Source organism: Felis catus, chromosome C2 (assembly GCF_018350175.1).
Source record: "Felis catus isolate Fca126 chromosome C2, F.catus_Fca126_mat1.0, whole genome shotgun sequence".
NCBI lineage: Eukaryota > Metazoa > Chordata > Mammalia > Carnivora > Felidae > Felis > Felis catus.
This window is the reverse complement of record NC_058376.1, coordinates 143,316,582-143,344,154: the sequence shown is the minus strand read 5'-3', so window position 1 is coordinate 143,344,154 and position 27,573 is coordinate 143,316,582. Positions and strand designations below refer to the sequence as shown.

Sequence of the window (27,573 nt, the reverse complement as noted above, 5' to 3'; positions counted from 1 at the left end):
GAGGGAGGAGGACAGGGTGGTCAGGTATCCAAGGTGGTCAGACGCCAAGGATGAGGGATTTTCATTAAACTCATTTGTCAGGATTCTCACTCAAACTGGATTCTACAAGGACAGAGAGGGAACCCAAGGTCTGCTCAGAGAAGCCTGATTCAAGTTTGGTCAAAGGAGAGAGTCTTTGTCACCAGTTTCTACATTGTCACCTTGCTAGGGGATCTTGGTACCAGTGATTATAGTTCCCTTTTTAAAGCCTCTTGCTCTAAGGATGAATCTAAAACTTATCTGTGCCCTGGAAGGTCTGGCCTGTTTCCCTTTCTCTACCTTTTTTCTGCCTTGTCTGCTCTTTCCTCTTTCTTGTATTTCAACCATTGTCAAATTCGTTTAGTTATTTGAACACACTGGACTTTCTCATCTCTGGGTCTGGGTATATTAAATCCCTACTCCTAGCATAGTTCCCGACACATAGTAGGCACTCAGTAAATATCTGTTAGATAATTAAGCGAATAAAGGAATAAATGAAAGTATCTTGTAGTATAAGGATAGATATTAAAATCTCTGAAAAAAATACATAGATATCCAAATGATTGAGGTAGTGAAAAGATACACTTAAAATCACATATCCAAATGGAGAATTTCTTAATAATGTACGGGCATTTTGGATAGTTACAATAGTGCTTTCAGTAAGATGCAAATTTGTATAAAATGAATGGAAAATCATTTGCATTGAAGAAACCCTTGATCTAAAGGATGGCGCTCCCATTTTCTTAGATTTAGGTTTGAATACTGTCTGCTGGCTACATTATTGACTGCCTCCTCTGTCTCCTAGGATTCATGACTTAAGTCGCCATTTAAGTGAGTATGAAACCATTAACACCTGGAAAGACAAGTGACAGTAAGTGCCTTACCTATGCTGAAACCAGTTTTTTTTTTAAACCTTTCAAAATATCCATGTTTTTAAATGAAAGCAAAAAAAAAAAAAAAAAAAGATAAAAAAGCCCTATGTGACTTGTATCAAACCTGTCTAGAAAGGAGTATTTCGTTTTTACCAGTAAGGATCTGTTGTACACATACAAAGTTAATAATTCTGTGTGAAGAAAATTATATTTTCAAGGAGCTTAAAATTAGGTGGGAAATAGTGGTGACGTAAAGAATAAATTCAATTTCACTTAAATATAAAATGTAAAATTAACATAGGATGACCAGTGAAGACGGTCACATGATAGGATGGTTCTAATACCTAATATTTAATTGTTTTGTGCCAGGAACTTTTCTGAGCTCATTACCTTCATTATCTTGTTACATTGTTGTAATTTATCAGTTGTAATACATACTACAGACAGAGGACACTGAGATTCAGTGAGATTAAGTAATTTGTCCAGTTTTGCCTAGCGAGTAGTAGAGCTGGGATTTGAATTGAGGTAATCTGAGTCTAGAATCTATATTCATTAATGTAATTAATGTTTTATCTGTAGCCAGAGTAAACTTGTTGACGGGCTGCATCACGTATATATAGGCACTGTTTTCCGTAGTATTTAGTGTTAATTTTATATCTAATGTAATTTATGGAGATAATTTGCTGGATTAGGTCATTAATTAGAAGCTGTTTCTCAAATATATGTAAGTCATTTTCATTAATGAAATTTTATGCAGTGTTTCATTATTTAAACATGATTTTGCTTTCCGAGTCCTACTTATTTCTTCCTTGGCCACATGTTCTAATGTTGCTGTTATTTTCCAGATACTCTGACCACTGCAACATGTACTTTTTGTCTTCCAAAGATACCATGTTTCTTGTTTGTTGTAGTTTCTTCTTTCTCTTTGTACTTGTCAGTTTATCTTTTAAAAAATTAGTATCGGGGCACCTGGGTGACTCGGTTAAGCTTCCTTCCAGCTTTTGGTTTTGGCTCAGGCTGTGATCTTACAGTTCATGAGTTTGAGTCCCGTGTGGGGCTTTGCACTGACAGCACGGAGCCTGCTTGGGATTTCTCTCTCCCTCTCCCTCTGCCCCTCCCTGGGTTGCACTCTCTCTGTCTCAAAAAATAAATAAACATTAAAAAAATTAAAAATTACTATCAAGTTAGTGAATTTTGGGAGGGAGAAGAGGTAAACCCAAACCCAGTCTTTGATCTGTCATGCTCCTTGATGACCCAAGTCATTTTTCTTTACTTCCTTGCCTTTTGTAAGCATAAAGTGAGTTACTATTGGAAGAAACCTTTATTTATTTATTTTTTTTCAGATAAAAATGTGTCTTCTGGGATGCCTGGGTGGCTCAGTCAGTTAAGCATCCGACTTTGGCTCAGGCCATGATCTCACAGTTCATGAGTTCGAGCCCTGCGTCGGACTCTGTGCTGACAGCTCAGAGCCTGGAGCCTGCTTTGGATTCTCTGTCTCCCTCTCTCTCTGCCCCTCACCTGCACCCTCTCTCTGTCTCTCTCTCTCAAAGATAAATAAATGTTAAAAAATGTGTCTTCTGTTAGAGAACAAATATGGAAAATATTGGAAGAACGTGAAATAAAATGACCATTTGTTTGAATTCAATTGAGTTAGTTGCTGAAAATACTTAAAGTTAGATGATGTGCTTTTCAACTTGAGGATAATTGCCTGATGAATTAATTTCATTCAAATTTGGGCCATTTGGAAGATAAATATTATCTTCAATCCATAAAAGAACTAGTATCAGAGGACATAGCAACAACCATTTGTTGTAATGGTTAGAATTTGCTAGTTTATCTGCACAACAATTAAATTTGGCAACTTTTAATCTTAGATTTTTAAACTACTACTGTTTTACCTTAGTAAGTGAAAACAAATAGAATGGTTTTGAATATTCCAGGCAGGATTCTTTTGGTTGCCTGGGATCAGAAATCTATTTAAACTTGCTACAGTTAAAGAGATCTTTATTGCAAGTATGTAGAGTTTTTGCTGGGATCCAGGAAAAGCTGAACGCAAGCTTCAGAAAGGGAAGATGGCTTCAGAGCACAACCTCTCTAATCTTCCTCTTCCTCATCTCTGACACGTGGCTTCTTTATGAGGTGCCCCTTGAAGTCACTTGTGTCTTTTGTCCTCATCTGCTTCAATTTCCCCAGTTTTTTGTTGTCAAACTGACAGTCTCTAGTCTGGATCCTTCTAAGCAAGGTTGAGTCTATGACTTTTAATTTACCAGATTAACCAGATAACTCCCTTGTGGTGAAATGCATACAGGGACAGGTTGTGATGATTTTTCTAGTGGATTCATTCAGTCGATTGGAGGAGTTAATGTAGAGATGCTCTGTATTTCAGAAACCACTTTGAAAGGGGAAGGTTTATAGGTGAATAAGTAAGGCCTGAGGACTTGTTTTACAATGTCTTAAAGGTACACATATGTAAAAAGATTTCCATCCTGCCTTTATTTCTCTAAGAGCTACTATTATTAAAACTAGAGTAGGGGTAGTGTATACAGTAAAATTATCCATATGACATCCTTGGGATTCCTGTACACTGAGAACAAGTACCTTTCAGTAAAACCCTTCAAGCTCAAGATGCATTTCTGTCTGTAGAGTTCGTTGCTAAATGCAACTTTTATATAAGGATGAAGGCTTCACTTTATGTTCGCCTCGGTGGGCATCCATGCTGACTTCTGAAGAAGAAGCTGGTAGATTTTGTTTGTTTTACTGATCTTAAAATACTAGAGATAAGTAGTTAGCTCTCAGGTGTTTCTGGAGCAGCGGTTCCTCAGTGGGTCTGCGTGTTGGGGTGTGTTTCGTCCCTTAGGACCTCTGGCGTTCCCGGAGACATTTTTGCTTATCGCAACTGGGGAGAGGGGGTTTGTGTGCTACTGGCACCTAGTAGGGAGAAGAAGGCAGATATGCAACTGAACAGCCTGCAGTGCACGGGACCTCCCCCACAACAAAGAAGCATCCAGCCCCAAATGTCAGTGGTGCCCAAGTTGAGAAGCTCTGTTGTCTGGAGTCAAGGATCATAGAGCCAAAAAAAGGTTACAAGGTTCAAAAGAGACACGATTTTGGAGTTAAGCACTGGTTTTTGAATGCCTTAGGGGAAGTGAGAGAGGAGATCATTTCTACCAAAAGCCTGTGTGTAAATATATCTGAGTTTACTACATTAATCTGCATTTTGACTTTGGTAATTGTACTGTATTTAAACCAGTTTTAGTTACATTTTAATTCTTACCAATCATACTATTTAATTTCATAGGTATGTTTTCCTAATGGTAGTCCAAGATGAGACCTACAAGAATGAAAAATTCTTTGTAATTGACATTTAGGAGTACTATAAATAATGAGTATTTTCTTTTTTTTTTTTTTAATTTTTTTTTTTCAACGTTTATTTATTTTTGGGACAGAGAGAGACAGAGCATGAACGGGGGAGGGGCAGAGAGAGAGGGAGACACAGAATCGGAAACAGGCTCCAGGCTCTGAGCCATCAGCCCAGAGCCCGACGCGGGGCTCGAACTCACGGACGGCGAGATCGTGACCTGGCTGAAGTCGGACGCTTAACCGACTGCGCCACCCAGGCGCCCCTAAATGAGTATTTTCTTAGTGCAAATATGAATTGAACTACATCTCCTTCATCCCTAGCATTTACATGTGAAGTATTAACTGAGAAAAAGATGCTTTCCCAAGAACAGTTGCTACTTTTTATAATGATGTATTTTTTTCTTGAAAGTTTTTTTTTTTTTTTTAAGATTTATTTATTTGAGTAATCTCAGCACCCAACATGAGGCTTGAACTCATGACCCGGAGATCAAGAGTCACATGTTCCACCGACTGAGCCAGCCAGGTACCCCAGAAAGTTTTTTGATAAAACAATTTTTACTTTATAGTGAAATATATTTGTGAACTAGATTCTTCAGTTCTTTAATTCTCATGAAATTGTAGATGAATCTCAAAATATTTTTAAAAACAAAATTCCTGAAAGGCTATAGGTATTTGAAATACTTAAAAAAAAAAATGACTGTGTGTGGGTGGGGGAGGTGCTGGGTGGCTCAGTTGGTTAAGCATCTGACTTCGGCTTAGGTCATGATCTCACAGTTCGTGAGTTTGAGCCCCGCGTTGGACTCCGTGCTGACAGCTCAGAGCCTGGAGCCTGCTTCGGATTCTGTGTCTCCCTCTCTTTCTGCCCCTTCCCAGCTCGCACTCTGTGTCTCTTTCTCTCAAAAATAAGTAAACATTAAAAAAAAAAATGACCGTAGGGTTGCCTGAGTGGCTCAGTCAGTTAAGCATCCAACTCTTGATTTTGGCTCAGGCCATGTTCTCACAGTTCGTGAGATCAAGCCCTGCCTCGGGCTGTATACTGACAGTGTGAAGCCTGGTTGGGATTTTCTCTCTCCCCCACCTCTCTCTGTCTCTCCTCCACTCATGTGCGCTCTCTGTAAAACTAAAGAAATTAAAAAAAAGAAAGACTGTAAGTCTGCTTCACTATAACACATTGATTATTCAGTATGCATTGTAAAATGCCCATATAAAAAATATAGCTGTCATTTCCTAAATATTCTAATGTATAAATGGAACAATTTATTCAGTAGCTCTGTACCGTCTGATCTGAATGACGTTAATAATGTTCAGGCTTCTTAAAGCAGCTCCCACAGAAGTTTTTTCAAACCCTGAATTTCCTGCCTGAAACGTGAACTCTCCATTATCATTGGACATCCTGCATGTCTGACGATCGCCACCAGATGGTGATCTTATACGTTGATAAAGCCGGATCCTTGGTGAAAACTGAATTGGTTGCCCAAATTAAGCCATGTGAACTCAGCTGTGGTATTTAGCAATGGTGAAGGGTGTGGACTCACTATGCTTCCCTCTGAAACATGTTTTAAAATGAGGCATGTTTTCATTTGTTTTGGAGGGTTTTTTCTTTTCTTGGCTCTTCGGTTCACATTTATCTATGGGAAACCAAAGTAAAATAATATCCCCATAACTTTATTATAATACTGATGCTAATTTATTGTGTTAAAGTTTTTGCTTTTGATCGTAGTTATTTTATGGCTGTTACCAAATTTCTGATAGATTTAAAGTAGTATTTCAAAGTAATTAGGTGAGTGTTTTTGTGATTCAGTACATTTTACTTACAATTCCCTAAATGAGGCATAGAAGCAACTAAAGTTATATGTAGAACAAATAAAACCATATGTAGCTCAACTTTGGGGAAGGTGTGTGGCCTGGTGGAAAGAGCATAGGCTTTGAAGTCAGATGGCCCTGGATCGGAAAATGATCAGCTGTGTCACCTTGCAGAGTTCTTGTGAGGATTGAAAGTAAGGCTTGTAAGTGGCTCTCTGAAAAGTGCATCTCCCTGGAGGCAAATGGATGTGATTTAAAATTTTACCTTCTTCCAGTGTACCTGGTGGGACCTTGGGAAAATGACTTAACTTTTTAGAGCCTAAGTTTCTTCTTTTATGTATTTGGGATAGTAATACCTCCTCCTAGAAACGTTTAGGGTAGTAAATGAAAGAATGCATGTAAGGCATAGAGAAAGTTTTAATAAATAATATCTGTTACTTTTGTCCTCTGATACCAAACAAGCTAGTAATGACCCCAGTGTAGGTCTATGTGTAGTAAGAAATACAACTAAATTCCTGTCCATTGCTGTTAAGGGAGATTGTTCTTCCCACGTCTCTTTTTTTTAAGAGTTTAGGAAAATATGAGAATGTGGCAATTTAAGTTAAAGAATTTAAAACATGTTTTTCTTTTAATTAAGAAAAAATGCAGCCCCCCCCCCCCCTTTTTCCTGGGTGGATAAAACTTCACTGGGTCCTTTGCTTTATGTCAGCAGCATCCTTTACATCGTTAGCCATCACGCCTGTATTGTGTTCCTCTGTGGTCGTCCTTGCCCCGTCTGTAGTTTCACTTGCCATGAGGGAGGTCTAGAAGCAGATGATCCTCCTTCTGACTGTTGTCACAAGGCCAGTGCAGCCTAACACACATCATAGTGCCTCTGTCATGCACCTCACTTCATCTCCTCATGGGGGCATTTTATCATCTCACATCATCCCAAGAAGAAGGGTGAGTACCGTGAGATACTTTGAGGGGGACAGACTGCATTCATATAACTTATTATAGTGTGTAGTTCTGATTGTTCTATTTTATCATTGTTGTTAATGTCCTGTGTATGTAAGTTATACATAGCTATATGCACAGGAAGGACATATACAGGATTTGGTACCATCCGCGGTTTCAGGCATCCCCTGGGGGTGTTGGAACGAATCCCCCGCTGGTCAGGGGACTGCTGTACTGGAAAAGTGACTTCACATTTGTAAAGGGACCTTAAATGCAGATTTCATGTTTTTAAAATCATTTTGATTCCTGTACAATTCTACACCACACTTAACGTTTCTAGATTTTTTTCCCCTTTGACTGATTAAAATTCACAATTAGAATTCTGTTTTTGTATTATTTTTTCCTGAATTTAAGATAAAAAAATCAGTTTATGTGATTATGTAATTTTCTGACCATGATGCTGAGAAAATGCTAGTTTCTTCCCACTGTGCCTACAAATGTATTCTTTTTTTTTAAGTTTCTATTTAAATTCTAGTATAGTTAACATACAGTGCAGTATTAGTTTCAGGTGTACGATACAGTGATTCAGCACTTCCATACAAGACCCTGTGCTCACCACAAGTGTTTTCCTTAATCCCCATCCCCTTTTTTACCCATTCTCCCACCCACCTCCCACCCACCTCCCACCTGATAACCCATCACAAATGAGCAAAGGAATAAAAAAGAGAGGCAAACCAAGAAACAGACTCTTAACTACAAATTCATTAAAAAAAAAAAAAAATGGTGGGGCGCCTGGGTGGCTCAGTCGGTTAAGCGTCTGACTTCGGCTCAGGTCATGATCTCGCGGTTCGTGAGTTCAGGCCCCGCGTTGGGCTCTGTGCTGACAGCTCAGAGCCTGGAGCCTGTTTCAGATTCTGTGTCTCCCTCTCTCTTTCTGACCCTCCCCTGTTCATGCTCTGTCTCTCTGTCTCAAAAATAAATAAACGTTAAAAAAAAATTAAAAAAAAAAATGGGAATGTGTTGAGGAAAATCTTGAACCGTCTTCTGACCTTGTGAAATATGCTTTCATAATGTTACTTGCCTTCGTATCAAAGTTGTATTTATTAAAACATGAATTGGTCATAGTTTTGAAGAATTGACTAAACTGATAATTTTTCATTTTTAGTGACTTTTTAATGTTTATCTTTGGTATTAAATTTTATGCTATATACTTATACTATATACTGTATACTTAACATCTTTAGAGAACCATGATCTTTGTTGAAACAGACCAATGTATTATCCCCTATACTTTGTCTATGTTCATGGAAACAGTTACTCACAAATATGTTTTACCCTTTGTAGAACATGAAAATGTGATCATATTAAACATAATAATTCTGCAGTTTGCTATTTTCTTAACATATTAATTGATATTTATTGAGTACAACCTCCTAGTTCTGTCTCATTCTTTATATTCTACTACCATGTAATGGTAATTAACTATTTCTGTTTGTTTACTTTCAGGTTGTGTTTTGTTTTTGCTAGTTTGAACAGTAAGCATGCTTGACCTTATCTAAATATTCTGGTGCTTTTATTTCTGTGGGGTAGATACTCAGAAGTTATATTGCTGCACAAAGAATATTCTTAAAGATTAAGATAAAATGGATTCTTGCTAGCTTATTCTCCAAAAATATAAGTTGAGAAATTTATATTCCCACTGAGAATTATGAGAATGTCTGTCTCTTTACCTTCATCAGCTGTAGATGCTAATTACAATTTTTTTTTTTTTTGCTAATCTGATGAGTAAAATTTGCTTAACTAGTGAGAGTGTCTATCTTATCATATAGTTATTGGTCATTTGTATTTTCTCTTAAGGGAATTACTTGGTTCATATTCTTTGTCCATTTTCATATTCCTTTTACTTCTTTTTTTACATCAAGAAGTTTCTGGTATTAGAGATATTTAATGCCATGTCTGTCATGTCTACATGTATTTCCTTGTGTTCTACCTTGTCTCTTTGTGATGTTCTTTGCTTTAGAGAAATGTTTGATTTTTTTTTAATGTTTGTTTAGTTTTGAGAGAGAGAGAGAGAGACAGACAGACAGAGCTTGAGCACGGGAGGGGCAGAGAGACAGAGGGAGACACAGAATCCGAAGCAGGCTCCAGGCTCTGAGCTGTCAGCACAGAGCCCGACGCAGGGCTTGAACTCATGGACCACGAGATCATGACCTGAGCTGAAGTCGAACACTTAACTGACTGAGCCACCCAGACACCCCTGATTTTTTTTTTTTAATAGAGTGAAATAAATCTGTGTCAGTCTTTTTCTTTATGGCTTCTAGATTTCTCATCTTGCCTAAGAATATATCCTAACTCCAATAATATAAAATACTGTTTTAAATTTTAGATATTATCCTTCTAATTATCTTAAAAATTTTTTTTTTCATGTTTATTTATTTTTGAGAGAGACAGAGACAGAATGTGAGTGGGTTAGGGGCAGAGAGAAAGAGGGAGACACAGAATCCAAAGCAGGCTCCAGGCTCTGACCTGTCAGCACAGAGCCTGATTCAGGGCTCGAATTCACGAGCTGTGAGATCATGACCTGAGCTGAAGTCGGACACTCAACCGACTGAGCCACCCAGGCACCCCTACCCTTCTAATTATCTTTAATCCACCTAGAATTAATTTTTACCTCTGGTTTGCTGTAGACAGCTGTATTTCAACAAAATGGAAAACCGAGGAAGTCTTTGCATTTAATAAATGCATTCCTTTCTGTTTCATGACTCTCTTTTGTCTTACAAAATATTTAATATATCTGTTATTTCTGTGCTGATACCATAGTCTTCATTATCATATTTTTATAGTATACTGGAATGTTAGGCAAAGTGCTCCCCCTCCCCCAACTTTTTTCATGATTTTATTGGGAATCGATTATCTTAGAGATAGTGGAATCTTATGACTTGTATAAAGACTGAAGTCTTCAATATTTTGAATTTTAAGGATTGCTTTTGGTATCTAGTCAATAATATCATTTTTAGGCAGATTCTTTTTATTCTCATTATATTGAAGTCACATTGAAAGAGATCTACTTTAATACTTTCGAGTTTCTTGAATGTCAGAGGTTTAGTGACATTTTCTAATGGTCCGATCATAAATCTTGATTCTGGAACTAGATAGTAATGTTTAAGTGATCCTTATACTCTAAATGTTTTTTAACATGGATTTCAAAATTTTAGAATTCACCAGAGGACACAGCTTAGAAGGCTTATTATAAATATTGCACAGAATGTAAATGTTAATCAGTCTTGATATAAAAATAAAAATCTAATTCAAAACATATTGAAGAGGTTATACATGAAAAAGGTGTGCGTGTGTGTGTATGTGTGTATGTCAGGGGAGTGGTGTGTGAAAAATCCTTGTTTTTCTTTTTGTAAAATTAGCAGATACTGCCTCAAACGAGATATTATTTAAAGTTATGATGGCGACTCTCGTTATGAGAGAACAGTTACAAGATGGAAACAGAAAGTACCTCTGTCTGGTGAGTGGCTGTGGTGTGCGAGGAATACTTCTCTGGGGAGTCTTGTGTTAAGACTTGATTTCTTCCACCACATACAGGTTAATTTAATAGTTTACTTCAAAATGTAGTTGCTGTGTACTCATACCGAAAAATCTTTAGGATGTATTTTTAAATTGTTATGTACATAACAGTGACTTGTAACGTGGCTACCTTTTTTTGTAGGCATATATATACTTCTGTTTGCATTACAGAAATGGAGACAAGGTTGAAAATGGAGCAGAGAGAACAAGGGAATAAAGGAGACTGTTTTGATTTACATAAGTGTATGGCTAAATGAAAGAAGCCTGATACAGAATAACAAATACAGTGGGATCTCACTTATTGCAGACTTATAGAAGTGGAGAGTAGAATGGATGATTGCCAGGACGAAATGAGGGGGGTGATGGTCAAAGGGTACAAAGTTTCAGTTACACAAGATGATTAAGTTCTGGATATGTGTTAATACTACACAGTAACAGCATGCAGCTAACAATACTGTATTATATACTTACATTTTTTTAACAGACTAAGACAAGTGTTCTTACCACACATAAACACATAATAATAATAATAATAATAATAATAATAATAATAATAGTAGTGGTAGTAGTAATAAATTGGGGAGGTGACAGGCAAGTCTTTGGCCTTGGTGGTGGTGGTGGTTTTATGGGTGTGTGTTTATTCCCAAACTCATCAAGTTGTATGTATTTCATATGTACAGATTTCTACATGTCGACCATATCTCAGTAGATCACCTTAAAAAATAAGGATTGCTATTACATAAAACTGAAAAATCTTTAAAGAAATAGCCAGGTTAAAATTCCTGAGCTTATATATTGAGTTAATAGCTTTTTATCGAGAGTAGTGGAATAAAACTTTACCTTTCTATTTAATCTGTAAACTTGCTTTTTAACATTTAATTTGAATATTGGCTTTAGTAGTGGCCAGGATACCATCACAACAGGGAGCATGTTGGAGAAATGAATCTTTTGTATTTTGATGAAGAGTTAATTTTGTTTTGCAGTTTTGGAAATTAAAAATCTATGTATGTGATTCCTTCTTGTCTCCCTGCGAGCTCTTAACCTTCCTTTTCTCTTCCCCTGCCCATCCTCCTCCCCCTTCTTCTACCTAAATCCCTGTGCTCAGGGGTTTATAATCCAGTTGGGGGAGACCTATGCCTGACCAGGGTTTTAAGCTCTTAAATACTAGGGGGGAGGGCCAAGATTTTCTATAGGAGGTAAATTTCAAGAGCTATTGTAGGAATTGGTATTGAACCTGATTGTTTGCAGATGCTTTTTATTCTGGGTGTGATGTATTGAGAATTTTTGAAATCAGTTTTTCTGATTTCTATTTGCTTTTTTAAAATTTATGTTTACTTGCCAAGTATAAATCACATAAAGGTTGAATATTTTTAAAATATGATAGGGGCGCCTGGGTGGCTCAGTCGGTTGAGCGTCCGACTTCAGCTCGGGTCATGATCTCACGGTCTGTGAGTTCGAGCCCCGCATCGGGCTCTGTGCTGACAGCTCAGAGCCCGGGGCCTGTTTCAGATTCTGTGTCTCCCTCTCTCTCTAACCCTCCCCCGTTCATGCTCTGTCTCTCTCTGTCTCAAAAATAAATAAACATTAAAAAAAATTAAAAAAAAAATATGATAAATTATATGCTTTCGTGTAACTTGATGCCATTGGGGCTTCTAATTCTTTTTTTTTTTTTTTCAACATTTATTTATTTTTGGGACAGAGAGAGACAGAGCATGAACGGGGGAGGGGCAGAGAGAGAGGGAGACACAGAATCGGAAACAGGCTCCAGGCTCTGAGCCATCAGCCCAGAGCCTGACGCGGGGCTCGAACCCACGGACCGCGAGATCGTGACCTGGCTGAAGTCGGACGCTTAACTGACTGCGCCACCCAGGCGCCCCGGGGCTTCTAATTCTTAATCTGGTATAGGTCTTCAGTGAATTTAAGATTACATTTTGGGAAATAGATATTTCTATAGAAAATGCCATTTATTTGCTTTGTTAAAGTAAAGACTTTGATGGTACCGGGGAGCAAATGTGTCTACCCAAAAAGAATGTGTTTAATTTGAGATTATATTTTATGTGAATTTGGTAGACATTTTTTCATTCATGTTCAGTTAGAATTTTGTTTTAATCATTTCTGGTTGGAAATTTTTTTCCTTACATTTCTTTTTTTTTTTTTTTTTTAATGTTTTTATTTATTTTTGAGACAGAGAGAGAGCATGAGTGGGGAAGGGGCAGAGAGAGAGGGAGACACCGAATCTGAAACAGGCTCCAGGCTCTGAGCTGTCAGCACAGAGCCTGACGCGGGGCCCAAATTCACAGAGTGTGAGATCATGACCTGAGCTGAAGTCGGACACTTAACCAACTGAGCCACCCAGGCGCCCCTTCCTTATGCATACATAGTTGGAGTAGAGGAAAAGCATGGGCCGAGAAAGACTAGTTTTGAATCCTAAACCTACTGCTTACCAGATCTGTGACTTTGCAGAAGTAATTTAACATCTCTGAGCTTTAGTTAGAGTTGGGAGGATTTAATGAAATATCTGAAGGTTAAATGTGCTATAGAAAAATAGGATATATGCAATTGTGTTTAGCATAGTTTTGGCACATAATAGGTGCTCAATAAGTATTTTTATTATTTTCTAGAAACCCAGAATAACAGAATGATACTTTTTAGTCTTCGTTCTTTAAAATGTTTTTTGGGGGCGCCTGGGTGACTCAACTGGGTAAGTGTCCGACTTCAGCTCAGGTCATGATCTCACAGTTCGTGAGTTCGAGTCCTAGGGCTGTTGCTGTCAGTACAGAGCCTGCTTCAGATCCTCTGTTCCCCTCTCTCTGTCCCTCCCTGGCTTCTGTTCTCTTTTTCTCTCTCAAAAATAAAAAAATATTAAAAAAAAAACTTTTTACAATTCTTAAGAAAATAAATAAAATGTTACACAAACATCATAGAGAAACTAAAAAGAATATAATCCACTCACAACACTTTATTTACTTATTCGTTATTTACTTATCTGTTTTTAAGTCAACGCTGTGCTCCGTGTGGGGCTTCAACTCATGACCCCAAGACCAAGAGTCACATGCTGCACAGACCGAGCCAGCCAGGTGCCCCCTCACCCACAGTCTTTAATTCTATATTTTAAACATAAAGCCTTTTGCAGTGCTTCAGCAGTGCTGTCCGTGGACCCCTGCCAGTCCCTGAGATCAGGGGATCTGTAAGGTCAAAACTATTTTTATAGTAGTGCTAAGACATTATTTGCTTTTTCCACTGTTTTGGAATTTGTACTGATGGTGCAGACACAATGATGAGTGAAATGATGGGTCTCTTAGCCCAACACAAGGCAGAGGTACCAAACCGCACTGGGAGGCATTCTCTGTTTAAAAAGGGAAATGAATTTTTCACTTAAGGATGTCCTGATGAAGCACTATTTTAGTAAATCTGAACCTTTGAGTGCACACTGCTTTAATATTCTGAATGAGAAAATAGGAAGTATGCATGAAAACACTTTCTGCTACATACTGAAGTACCAGTAATTGTCTGGAGTAAAAAACACTGGTGTGATTGCTTGAAATGTGAGTTCAAACTAGCTGCCTTTTTACTTGAAAGAAAAACTGCAGACTAAACTGTGGTTTATTCAGACTTCACATTTGGCAGATATTTCTTTAAAAAGCTATGAAATGAGTGAACCTGCCACTTCAGGAAAAACAGCTGGTAATATTTGTTACCAGTGATAATAAATCTAGCTTTCATGATAAAAAAGGAAATTTGGAAAACGTGTCTGCCAGCCTGACCTTGTCAGTTTCTTAGTAGTTGAATGTCTCTGTTAAGATTGCTGATATTAACAAGTGTAATTTTTTAAAAAATTGCATAATGAAATGTGAAGTTTGGAAAGTTTCTAGTACCCAGTGAAAACATATTTTGCAAATGGGTGAGCCATTCAAAGTGCATGATAGACCAGTGGATTTCAGTATACAATGTGTAACAACATTCATTTGTTTTATTTGTTTTAATATATTTCTTTATTTTTAAGAGAGACAGAGTGTGAGAGGGGGAGGTGCAGAGAGAGAGGGAGACACAGAATCTGAAACAGGCTCCAGGCTCCAGGCTCTGAGCTGTCAGCACAGAGCCCGACGCGGGGCTCGAACTCACGGACCGCGAGATCGTGACCTGAGCCGAAGTTGGTCGCTTAACTGATTGAGCCACCCAGGTGACCCATCATTTGAAATTGTTTTAGATTCCACCTTGCAAACTGACATTTAAGCAGTGACTACTTTTGGGATGCCTGGCTGGCTCAGTAGAGCCATGTGACTCAATTTCAGGGTCCTGATCTCTACCTTGGGTGTAAAGCTTACTTATAAATAAACAAACAAACAAATAAATAAGGAAAAAAAGACTAGTTCTTAAGTTTGGTGATAGGTATCAAAGAGGAATATCCACCTTACTTGAAAAGAATATTAAAACACTCTTCCCCTTTCCAACAGTATTATGTGAACCAGGAATTTTTTTTTTTTTTTTAGCTGTGTATTTTGAGAGAGAGCTCGCGTGCATGCACACACATACACGTGCGTGCACACACAGACACACACACACATACGAGCGAGTAGGGGAGGAGCAGAGAGGAGAGAGAGAATCCCAGGCTGACCCCGTGCTGTCCATGCAGAGTGTGACACGAGGATCGATCTCATGAACTGCAAGATGGTGCTTGAGCGGAAATGAAGAGTTGGACGCCTAAGCGACTGAGCCACCCAGGCTCCCCAACCCGGGATTTTTTATATAATTCAATCAAATAAATCGTATCCTCGATTAGAGAAGTGGATGTGAAAATCTAGTTGTCTTCTAATAAGTCAGATACTAGAGATGACCAAAAATGTAAAAGCCTTTTTTCTCACTAAATATTTTATTTTTAGAAATGATTATGTTTCAATAATGTTATTTACGTTAACATGCAATGATTTTATTGTTTTAAGTTGAATTTAAATATTTTAAAGCTTTCTCAGTTTTACTTCCACTATGATGAACACAGGTGTTAAACGTGTAAACAAAGGCCCTTTGAGGTCTTCTGTCATTTTTAGAGTGTAAGATTTTGAGTCTGAAAGTTGGAGCAGTGCTTCTCATTTCCTTTTTTCTCATTTAGCTGTTATCCATATGAATACTTCATTTTGGTTAGAATAATTATAAACCATAATATGATTTCCTCGTCTTGCTATTAATATAGTTACACCAAGTTGGCATAAATGTGGTAATGATAAGACTTTTTTTCGATGAAAACATCTTTGGGTCTTAACTGAAATTAAGTGAAAGGGCTAGATTTAACCAGCAATGTTGTTGGGAGTTTTTCCTTCCCTCCCTCCAGTCATCCCCATATAGCTTTAGAGTATGTTGTCTTTCGAACTAACCTTGCAGAAAGGTTTCCGTTGAAAACTGATTGCTTTGTTTCTCTTTTGGTGTTTTCAGTTACAACTAAATGTGTGTATTATACTCGGAGTCTCTTCTGTGACCCTGTATAAGTTATTAGCTTGGAAGATTAGGTAACGTAGAAGACTGTGATTGGCTGTACCATGAGAGCAACTTAGAAGAGTTCATCTGTGCAAAGCACAGTGACCTAAATCAGATATGTACTCACTGTCCCTGGAATCTTCAAGGGACTTAACAGCATTACGTTGTCAAAGACAAGGCATTTATACGTTACCATGGAAAGATTTCGCCTGGAGAAGAAGTTACCTGTATGTATCTAGTTGTGATCTTGTGTTTTATTTACAAACAGATTTGGCTTTTTTAGTTTAATAGTGAAGCTTGAAGAAATGTCAGGCTTATTAGCACTGGCTTAGAATAGTATCATCCTCTGTGTCCTTGGCTGTGGAAGTCATCTGCTGAAAAGAGTAACTCCTTGTGAAAAGTTAGCAATGATTGTAGCATCTTTATTATTCTATAAAATTTGGTTTTTGATCAGTTAATATCACTTGAATAAGGCTTTTAAAAATTATTTTTGGCCAGGCTGTTGGGAAAGAGATTAATTTGTGGTAGGCATCTTCTGATGCTGTTTTAATAACAGATTTTGTAAATCTCAAGTGTCAAAAAAGGATGTGACTAGATTTATGAATATATTGTTAATCTTTGCCTTTCTTTTTTCCTCAATATTATGCCTTTGACATGTTAAAGTTTGACTTTTGATCATTTGGCCAAGAAAATACACATCACAGATTTTGCTTTTGCAGGTAGGAAAATGACTTAGGCGAAGAATTAGTGAAATGTGTTATGTAGTTATAAAATCTGTTTCAAATAAAACCTCATTTGTTTGATTATGCTGCGAATTCCTGCTTGTGAATTGAATTTAGGTTTTATCATGTGTCGATGATGGGCTTTTTTGTTTTTAAACCAATTTACTAAATTTCAAAATATTGAGTACCTTTGTATGTTTGAGCTTTAATTGTGTTCGTAAGGAGTTTTTGAGTGAATCCAGTATAAATTTTTAGCCGAGTGTCTTGTCCTTTGAAACATACTCGACATTCAGGTATTTATTAGAGAACTTAACTAAGAGTCCTGCTCAATGTTAGGATATAGTGGTGAGGAAAACAGACACGATTTCCCACATCTTGGAACTTATTTTTCTACTGGAAGATAGTAGAAAGAAGTTAAATGAGTAGTTGCATAAACATGTAAAGAAAGCCAAAGAAGCAGTTACACAAATATGTGATTATAAGTTTTGAGAAATGGTGTAAAGAAAAAGTACTGTGTGTCCTCAACATATGTTTTAGTGACCTTGGTCTGTTGTCTAGTGGATAAAGAACCCATCTAATTGGGACTAGAGACCTGGCGTTTAATTTTAGTTCTTTGACCAGCTCAGTGTGATCTTAAGTCACTTAAGCTTTGTGCGTGTGTGTGTGCACGTGCATGTGTGTGTGTGTGTAAAATGTACATATAAAATCAGAAAATTGAACCAAAAAAGTAAAACCTGTCGATACCTATGAGGTCTCATATATTCATTAGGAACGGAAAAGACAATTCATTTACCTCTGGATTTCTCATCACTGGGAGCCACGCAGCTATGAAGTAATTGTTGAGCTGGACATTTGACTGTATTAGCTTTTCATTCTCTGATATATCCCTGGTACCTGGCATAATGCTTGGCACACAGTATACACTCACTAAATATTTGTTGAATGAATGGATGAGTTCCTTAATTGCTAGTCTTTAAATGGATGAGATTTCTTTCATCATCTGTTGGATTTATGGGGATCCAGGGGTATTATCCAGGGGAAGAAGAGGCAAACAGACCATATTGCTGAGGGATTTCCTGCCTGTCTCCTGTTGGGTTTTCACTAGAAAAATGCAATGGAACTCTAAAAATACCTAGGTAATGAGAACCCCATGCTGACTGAAGATGGGGAATCATGATAGGAAACCTACTGGGCCTTCTTTTGCTGAAAAACATCTATTGGATCTTTGTGTGTGCATGGTTTCTTCCCTTTGGTGCAGAATGCCTGTGCCTTTCTATGCATTTATACCACCAATGAAGTCTACATCGTTTCTTTAAAAACCTGTTTTGGAAATGGATTTTGTTACTATGCTTATTTCTGTCAATAACTATATACATATTTGATAACCCTAAAATAAGCGATTTCTGTATGTTTTTTTTGGTGTGATGTACTGAATTAGAACTTGGAATGAATGCATCTCCTCGTAGAAATAAAGTAACAAATATTTGTGATTTATAATTTCAAGTAGAACCCTGATGAGGCTTTCCATTTGCCCATGACTCTTGTGCCTTGTAATGAAGCGTGTGACAGTGGAGTGTCTCCAGTGATCCTCTTTACTGTTGGAGGCCATTAATTGCCAGTTTTTATTGCCCCATACCTCTTTCAGTTTTCTTACTCTTACATTCTTCCATTTCTTTTTTTTTTAATTTTTTTTTTTTTAACGTTTACTTATTTTTGAGACAGAGAGAGACAGAGCATGAACAGGGGAGGGGCAGAGAGAGAGGGAGATACAGAATTGGAAGCAGGCTCCAGGCTCTGAGCTGTCAGCACAGAGCCCGACGCGGGGCTCGAACTCACGGACTGTAAGATCATGACCTGAGCCGAAGTCGGACACTTAACCGACCGAGCCACCCAGGCGCCCCTACATTCTTCCATTTCTTTACTTTTTTCCTTTGAAATTTTTCTTTTAAAACTCATTGTCTTTAGTTTTAACGGTGGTATTTGAAATAAATTTCTGAAGGCTTTTTGTGACAGTGTTTGAATCTGCCCAGTTCCTCCTGTGTCTGGGGACAAAGCATTTTTCTCAAGGCTTCAAAATTTTCTTTTCTTTTTTTTTTTTTTTCCTGTGGGGATTGCATGATTGCCTGAGTTTAAAATTTTTAGTTACAGGCGCCTGGGTGGCTCAGTCAGTTAAGTGTGTTAAGTGTCTGACTCTTGATTTTGGCTGAGGTCATGATCTCGGGGTTCGTGAGATTGATGCCTGCTTTGGGCTCTGTTATGACCGCGCAGAGCCTACTTGGGATTCTCTGTCTCCCTCTCTCTGCTCCTCCCCTGCTTGCATGTGCACGCTCGCTCTCTCTCTCAAATTAATAAACATTAAAAAAATAAAAATAATATTTGCAATTTTAAATTTGCAATAATTTCCCATATACCTTTTATTTCTTTCCTGCTTTTTTTTTTTTAGAGTAATTAATGGATTAAAAAATACTAAATGAGTTCTTTAGAAACTATGAATATCATTCTTTGGCTTTTTATTTTATGAAATGGTGGTCATTGATTATTGATCTCCCTTTAACTGGATTAGGAAAGATTATTTGCCTTACTCTTAAGCTTTTTGGCCATAAATTTAAAATTTTCTAATTAAGTTCACCTCTTGGTGGTAGTTGGGGATATGGTTGGGAATTGGAATTATTTGGAGGAAATTTGTATTTTGGGGGACAACATTGTTATTTATATATACTTTGGTAAATTACCTTGCACATTTTGGGGGTAATCTTCTAACATACAAATCAACTTTTAGAACTCTACTAATAGATTTGGGGTTCTGTGTATTACAATGAAAGTGTATAATAATTTTACAGTATTGTGAATTGGAATGTACTTTTCATTTTCTGAAGGATCAAAACCATGTAAATGAAGCTGGCAGTGGTCCCAGGCAGGCCTACTAAAATGATTAAGGGCACGAAGCAGTCTTTAGTGAAGAGCAGTTTAAATATGTAGGACTTCAGTCTGAATCATAACCCAAGGACGTGGTATTCAAACTTCGGTGTGCATCAGAATCACATAAGGAGGTCATTATACATAGACAGACTCGTTCTTCATCTCAGCCTCCTGAATCAGCATGTCTAATGTAGAGCAACGGCAGGTGAATTTTAACAAGTTCTTTAGGTATGTCTGAATTTACAGTATGTTAAAAAAAATCTCTTAAAAAATTTTGTTTAATGTTTATTTGTTTTTGAGGGAGGGAGAGAGAGTAAGTGGGAGAGGAGCAGAGAGAGAGGGAAACATGGAATCGGAAGCAGACTCCAGGCTCCGAGCTGTCAGCACAGAGCCCGACGTGGGGCTTGAACTCACAAACTATGAGATCATGACCTGAGCTGAAGTTGGACACTTAACCCACTGAGCCACCCAGGTGCCGCCGCCCCCCCCCCCCCGCCCTCGCCCCCCGCCCCCCGCTGCAATCCCTTAAAGTAATAGTTTTATATTGTTATGAAAGTTAGTTGCAGCATCTTGGCATTTTCTCCTAGATACTTATGTAGGCATTTCCTGTGAATAATTCTATATGACCATAATCCTGTTCAGGATACATTTTAAGCCTTCACTTCACTTTTAATTAGGAAACTAATAGATATTTGTTTCTAACTCATAAGGCTTATCTAATCTAGGGAAGCATTTTTTGTAGAAACACAGAATAGTTTCCTCATTTAGTTCAGTAAAAATGGGAGCCTTTTGGGTGGGTTATGCCCTGTGCTTGGCATTTTCATGTAGTATCTCCTCCCATCGTGCACCAAGATAGATAGGTAAATGACTTTCAGAACATGGTGTACTTAAGCCTCTGTATTCACACAGTTAAAATAAATCAAAGCAATGTAAACAATAATGAATTCAGAAGTCTGTCTCTACTGCCATGGGTAATAAGTTTTTCTTTTTCTTGTATGTCCTTCCCAGTGTTTCGTTATGCAAAATCAGATGTTCCTATTCTGAGGGTTTTCTTACACAGAAAGTGGCAGACCATATATATTGTTCTCTATCTATTTCATTTTATAATAGATCTTAGACATTTTTTCATGCCCGTACATAGACTGTCCTCGTTTTTTTTTTTCTTCCCCCCAGTAGCTTGGTATTCCATTGGTGTGTAGCCATACCTCTATTAAGGGACTCTTGGGTTGTGTCCAGTCTTTTCCCGTTATAAGCTGCAATAAATAAATAACCTTGTGCATGTGTCCTTTCATACATAGAGAATTTAAATTTTCATTATGATCTTTTATGGCTAATTCTTAAATTTATTGTCTTCTTTATTATGGAACACTGGTACTCTGAATAGTTACCTTATTTTATAAACAGAAATGGGATAGAAATTCGACATTCAGGCAAAATAATTTTTTTAAGATTAGAGTGAGTCAGTCTTACATTGACATACTTTGGGTGCTTTTTTAATTCTTCCGTGTATTTGAATTTTCTCAATGCCTTAGCATTATTTCTTTTTAGGAAGACTTCATAGGCATCGGCCTATGTCACTTATCTGATGTTAAGAACATTTTGATGTCAGGGGTTGCTCTTTGCTGTTACTGGTTTTAGTTTTCCACTATATTCTTGGAGTTAAAAAATGAGGAAGAGTTTTTTTCTAGATGCTACTGTAAAAATAAGTGATATTTTAACAGATAGAAATTTGAATTCATTCTCTTTTTAAATGACTAAAACATGTTTGTAACAAAAAAAATCTACACACTACATGTGTGTGTAATTGCTTTCCTAATCATTAGTGTGAGACAGTGTTAGCAGTTTCAAAGTTAGCCTTCCGAAGATTTATTACGTACGTGCATTTTTTTGTATATGTGTTAACACAAATGTAGTTTATACGGTATATTAACATACTTTGTTATATATTTGAAGCATTATCCTAAAATGATAGGATTTAAAATGCAGTCTATTTAATTCAGAAATGTATTACCCCCTTGGAGCATTGATGGCTTTGTTCTTAGCGATTTTCAGTATTTAGCCTTATGCAGCCTGAATACTTTGTTGTATTACTCGTAATATGTCAAGATGACCAATTTGTGTGGCTTCCTTAATGTAAATGCATTATAGCAGGTTGCCTTTTTGCTTCATGTTGCACAGCTGTCGAAAAGCTACGAGACATTTTTAAGAGAAGGGAGAAATGCAGACGAACCCTCCCCCCAACCCTGTCTTTACAGAACTAGTATTGTAAATTTTTAGACTTTAAAAGTTTGAACTTTAGTTTGTTCTGCAAGTTCCACATGAAAACATTCTTGTTGAAAGCCCAGTCACAATAAAATGATCTTCTTACCTGGCTTTAAGTTAAGTGACTTAGTTAAGGCTTCACTGACACTATGGAACGGGAGCAAAGCTGGGTGGGTCAGGAGGGGATATGCTGATGGCACCCTTTTTTCAACATGCCACTTTTTGGACATATTGGAAGGATTTTTGTATGATAGATGTTTAGGTGTCCAACTTAAGCTATTTTTGAGTGTTAGCTGATCGTGTTGGTAATACATCTAAACATGTAAGTGTATCTGTGTAGAAAGAAAATAGGTTTTTTTTGGTTAGGGGTAAGAGAAAAATGTTTTGCTTCCTAGCTTTCTATCTTGGCAATTGTTCCTGCTAATGAAAGTTTGGAATGGGAGCAGTTAATCCCTTTAAGAATACACAGTATGCTACCTCTTGGATAATTGTCCTTTAGGAGACTGCTTGTGTTTTGTACCTGGGCATGAAATCACTGGAGGAGAGCTACAAATTTTAGAGTGTGACATGCTTAATGGGTGGTAATTACTAACTACTCTTTCTTGTACTGTGTGTGTGTGTGTGTGTGTGTGTGTGTGTGTGTGTGTGTTCCTATGCTTTCTACTCTAGCCTTTCCTCATTACTAAGGGTGTATGATTGTTGTGAGGCAGTTTGAAGAACCGTAAATCGTGTTTGTTTTTGGTCTTCTTTGTTAGTCCATTATATGAAAATATCTTGGAGTCTACACAGCCTGCTTCCCACTCCTTTAGATATGGAACCTTAGTAAGTCGTTTAGCTTCTCTGAGTTTTCTGTATTAAATTGAACACCGGTCCTTCAAAGTCCTATACAACAACCTCTTGATAGCCAAATCTATCTGATTATATATTTGGATATCTAACCTTCAGAAAGTAAGTTTGGATATCAAGATCTGCATTGCCTTAATGTACTGTTTCTGGGTTTCGGGGAAGTTTTGGGAAGCATATAATTGAGGGTTTGGGTAGCAGGGGATTTGTTTAAAAACTTAATCAAATTGTTTCAGTTTCTGAATTTTCAGATAAGAGAACTTAGACACAGAGTTTAGATAATAAGGAACAGTTGTGTATGAATCTAGTGTATACATTGAAAAAAGGTATACACAAAAGTGTGATATTGTAGATCAGAAGTAGGAGGAGATTTCAGAAGATCATTTTAACCAACCTCCTATTTGATTCTTTCTTAAAGTAGTCTTTCAGTTTATGCTTGGACATTGACAGTGGTTAGAAGCTAACTGTGTCAACGGTTCTTTCTGGTTTATTCTGAGTGTTAGAGGAAATCCTGGACTATAAGATCACCCATAAAAATGGGAATGGCTGAAAATGTGTCTTGCAAAACTTGAAAAGTACTATAATTGGATGGATAAAAAAGTATTCTTGAAAAGTAATACTCAGTGGACCATTAATGTTGTAATTAATGTTGCTATTATTATTATTATTATTATTATTATTATTATTATTTAATTCTCTTCTATAACTCCAGTGGTCTCTGTTGCCTGCAAAAGTACCAATCATAGCATAAGGACCTTCAAAGAGAATGAATTAGATTCATTTTCTTTCTTGAAAGCTCTTTACTCCTGCTTTTGGAAGGTTTGTAATACTTCGATTCCATCTGAGTCAGAACAGTGTCCATTTCCTGTTGCCCGTCCTTTTGCCTGCTTTGAACAACTGGATCCAGGGTATCCACCTGTGTCTTCATCAAGCCCCCAGCCCCTTCCAGGTCATTTCTGGGTCTTTAGCCTCTTCCCTGACCTTTTCCTTGCGTTCATCTTTTGCTTTGATTCTTTGGCAAAAGCATCATAGGCTGGGCCCTCTCCGGTGTGATTGGTTTGCTGAACGACGTTTCGTATCCTGGGTTACTCAGTGGGCCGCGTATGCATTACAGATTCTGTGGGCTGCCCCATGTTCCTCTCGAAGTTCAGCCGGGCTTGTTCAGTATCGGCCAGCTCTTCCTCAGATCCTTGGCATATCTTTGCAAACTCTTGAAAGTCTTCCTTCAGCGTGTCTCCCTGGTCCCAGGCTTGGTTGGACATAGCAGAGTCCTTGTCCACTGTTGCCTCCTTGTACACTGTTCTCTAGTATTAAAATGGAATAGACTTTGCTGAGGAACTGCAAGTGGTGGCGTCCTCCTTGCCCGCCCAGTCTGGGTGCCTCTGTGGTAGTCGTGTTAGACAAGGTGCAAGGCCTCCGAGCGTTGGGAAACGTTGGCCAGGCCGAATATTTCCTTGCACGGCTGCAGTTGACCCATGCCGGGCCAGGGTCCAGGGAGGGCTACAGCTCAAACTGAAGACTTTTTGAGGGAAGGGCATTTGCTCATCTGTCTCTGTCTGTGGCACAGAATCTCGAGCGTCATAACGTTTCTTTCAAAGTTAAGTTAGAAGCTTCAGAAGGGAAGTTAAAGCTAAAATTGTATTCTCTTAAAAACAGTCTCTGCAATATTTTGCAATATAGATGTTTCTTTTTGTTGAACTGAGGAAGGGAACAAATATGAAGGTAGACTTAGACAACTCAAAGTTAGGATCTCCTTAAAGGTTAAATTTTGTCACAGCTTTTTCTTTGCAGAGAAATGAAAAGTTCTTCTAATTTTGACTGGCTCTTGATTAATTTGCAAGTGGAAGTGGTGCTACATATTTAATCTATAGACTCATTTTTGATCATTTTATGTGGAACCATAATACAACCCAGTATAGCTGCATTCAGTGTTCACTTTTAACTAGAGGACCTAAGAGCAAAGAACAATAAAGAAAACATTCCATATTGATATCTAAGGGTCACCCCTCAGCCCCAGTTTTCTCTCATTTCTGATCTGGATGGTCTTTCTGTTGAAGTGAATATACATACCAGTTACTTAGTAAACTGCCATAGAAGGACCAGTGAAAAATTGTCACCTCAATTCTTACCAAGAAATTTTGAAATAATCTTCTGTGGATGGGGGGGGGGGGGAGAAAAGCCTAGAGGAATAATTTAAAAAGAATGTAGTTAGCTATAATAAGAATTGAATTATTTGCGAGGTTCTTTGCGAGGAAGGTAGTCTGTTATCTGTTTTTTAACTATTTCAAATAATGCCCCTATTAGTAGAAGGTCCTTGGTGTATATTGATGTCATGAGTAAATGAGAATAATTTCATTTTAGGGTCCTGATGAAGAAGCCATTGTGGATCTTGGCAAAACCAGCTCAACTGTGAACACCAAGTTTGAAAAAGAAGAACTAGAAAGTAAGTTTGTTTAAAATACCTTGTGTATAGCAGGATAAATTACTAATGAAAGTTTGTTACTGTTCTTTAAACTTTACCTGCTATTTGTGGAACTTTTCGTTTTTGTGAGGTAGAGCATACAATTTGGGAGAATGTTTTAATGCTTTTCTAAATATAGTTTAAGGGATAATACAGCAAACACCCATGTAACCATACTCATATCTGTTAATAGAACTTTCCTTGATTATCTTTGTTGAAAGTATTGAGATAACGTAGATTTCAGAATCTATGGTTTTCAGACTTCATTGGTGGTTACCATTACTTGCCTTGGGAAATTGAAATTCCACAGTTGCAAAATCAGTTGATTCTTTTTTTTTTTTTTTTTTCATTTCTAGCAAGCTACGTAATATGTGTTTTTAGCAAACTAGAGTGCCAGACTAATAAGCTACAGTTATCACTAGTTGTCATCTAGACGTTCATATTCTAGGTCTGTTACATCAGCCTTTTGAAGTGCTGTAATAACCTCAGCATAGAATTATGGAGCAAATGAATTATTTGCTAGTCTGTCTTCCAGGAACAAGTCTTGGCAAATGGTTTCTTTTTTTTTTTTTTTCCTTTTGAAATAATTTTGGATTTACAGAAGAGTTGCAAAGATAGTACAGAGTGTTCCTGTATACCCTTCACCCAGCTTTTTTAAATTTTAGCATGACCATCATAAGTTAATGAAAATGAAGAAAGATATTGGTATATTTCTGTTAAGTAGAGTACAGATTTTATTCGGATTTCACCAGTTTTTGTACTGATGTGCATTTTCTGTTCCAGGATCCAGTTGAACAGTTCAGGATCTGGTAGTACATGTAGTTGTCCCATCTCCTTGGTCTTCTCTAGGATGGTTTCTTGGTCTCTCCTTGTTTTTCATGACCTCAGCATATTTGAAGGGTAGTGATTAGAGAATGTCTCTAAGTTTGGGTTTGTCTAATGTTATATGAACAGACTGAGATGATAGATATTTGGGGAACAAACCACAGAAGTGATGTGCTCTTCTCAAGGTATCATGTCAGAGGACGCATATCAACGTGACCTACTGGTGACGTTAACCTTGAATACTTGGTTAGGGTGGTGTTTGTGGCAAATGTTTTGATAGATTTATTTTGGGATCTTTTTGGGAACTACATTTTTAAGTTACAGCTTTTTGTGAAAGCTGGTACCATATGGGGGCCTTAATCTGTTGCTCTTAAAAAGGACATGGAAAGAGGCAAATAAGTCTTCTCCATATTATGAGATGAAAGAAAGCCCTGTTTATTAAAATTGACTTTATTTTTTATTTTTTAATGTTTATTAATTTTTGAAAGAGAGAGAGAGAGAGAGAGAGAGACAGAGCATGAGCAGGGGAGGGGCAGAGAAGGAAACACAGAATTTGAAGCAGGCTCCAGGCTCTGAGCTGTCAGCATAGAGCCCTACGTGGGGCTCAAACCCATGAGTTGTGAGATCATGACCTAAGCTGAAGTCGGACACTCAATCAAATGAGCCACCCAGACGCCCCTAAAATTGACTTTGAAAGTCTAGGCTTACTAGGGCTTCTAGAAGGAACCTCTGCTATCTATAAGTTTAGGGTTAGATTTTGTGAATTCCAGGGACTAGGGCAGTTGAAATGTTTAGCAATAATTTTATCAATTAAAATGTGTGGTGAATCTATCGTTTAGCATTTAATGTCACCCCTCAAATATGTGTGACCCAGAACGTGAAGAGCAGACTTAGCTATATGTTTGTTCTTTTGCTTCCCTTGTTTATCCCAGAGCCTTTAGCTTTACGCACCTTGTACGTATCAAAATTTCAGTGTCAAGTTTGAGGGAGAGATTAAGTTTATCTCAGAGTTTGTCTGAATAGGTCTTTGACAGAATAAAGTTAAAGGTTAAAGAAAAAGGAAAGAAAAAGTTATAACAGAGGACACCAAGGGTGATAATAAGAGCCAAATAAACGATAAGGCTTGAGCTCCCAATCTTCGGATTCTGGCATATTCCCGTTTATCTATTCTTTCTAAATTGGAAACTCCTATAATTTATTTTCACTTTGGTGTCCTGGAGCTATGTGCCAGAACCCATTAATACTAATTTGAGTACAACTTTGTAATTCCTAGGGCACAGTGATGAGAATGTGACTCTTTAATTGACATTTTTCCATAGTGTTCAAAAGAAAATAGTTTCACTAAAATTAGATAGTAATCATGAGTTTTGTTATAATTTTTTTTTTACTTAAGTACAATTTATTTAACGTAAATTTTATCATCTTACAGTGTATAAATTAGTGGTGACTGGGTGGTTCAGGTGGTTAAGTGTCCAACTCTTTTTTTTTTTTTTTATGTTTATTTATT

General features: G+C 37.4%; 1 protein-coding gene across 21 annotated transcripts in view; it reads left to right on the top strand.

Moving 5' to 3' along the window:
• SLC4A7 (solute carrier family 4 member 7) overlaps positions 1 to 27,573 on the top strand; it is a 111,154-nt gene that overhangs the window by 16,965 nt on the left and 66,616 nt on the right. For 13 of the 21 annotated variants that reach the window (XM_045037717.1, XM_045037719.1, XM_045037714.1 and 10 more), the window contains exon 2: positions 25,142 to 25,223. In XM_045037717.1, coding sequence (XP_044893652.1) covers positions 25,142 to 25,223 — 82 coding nt within the window. Of the gene's footprint in view, positions 1 to 14,750; positions 16,262 to 25,141; positions 25,224 to 27,573 lie in introns of those variants that run through there. The other 8 variants (XM_045037722.1, XM_019810815.3, XM_045037715.1 and 5 more) reach the window with 7 other exon arrangements.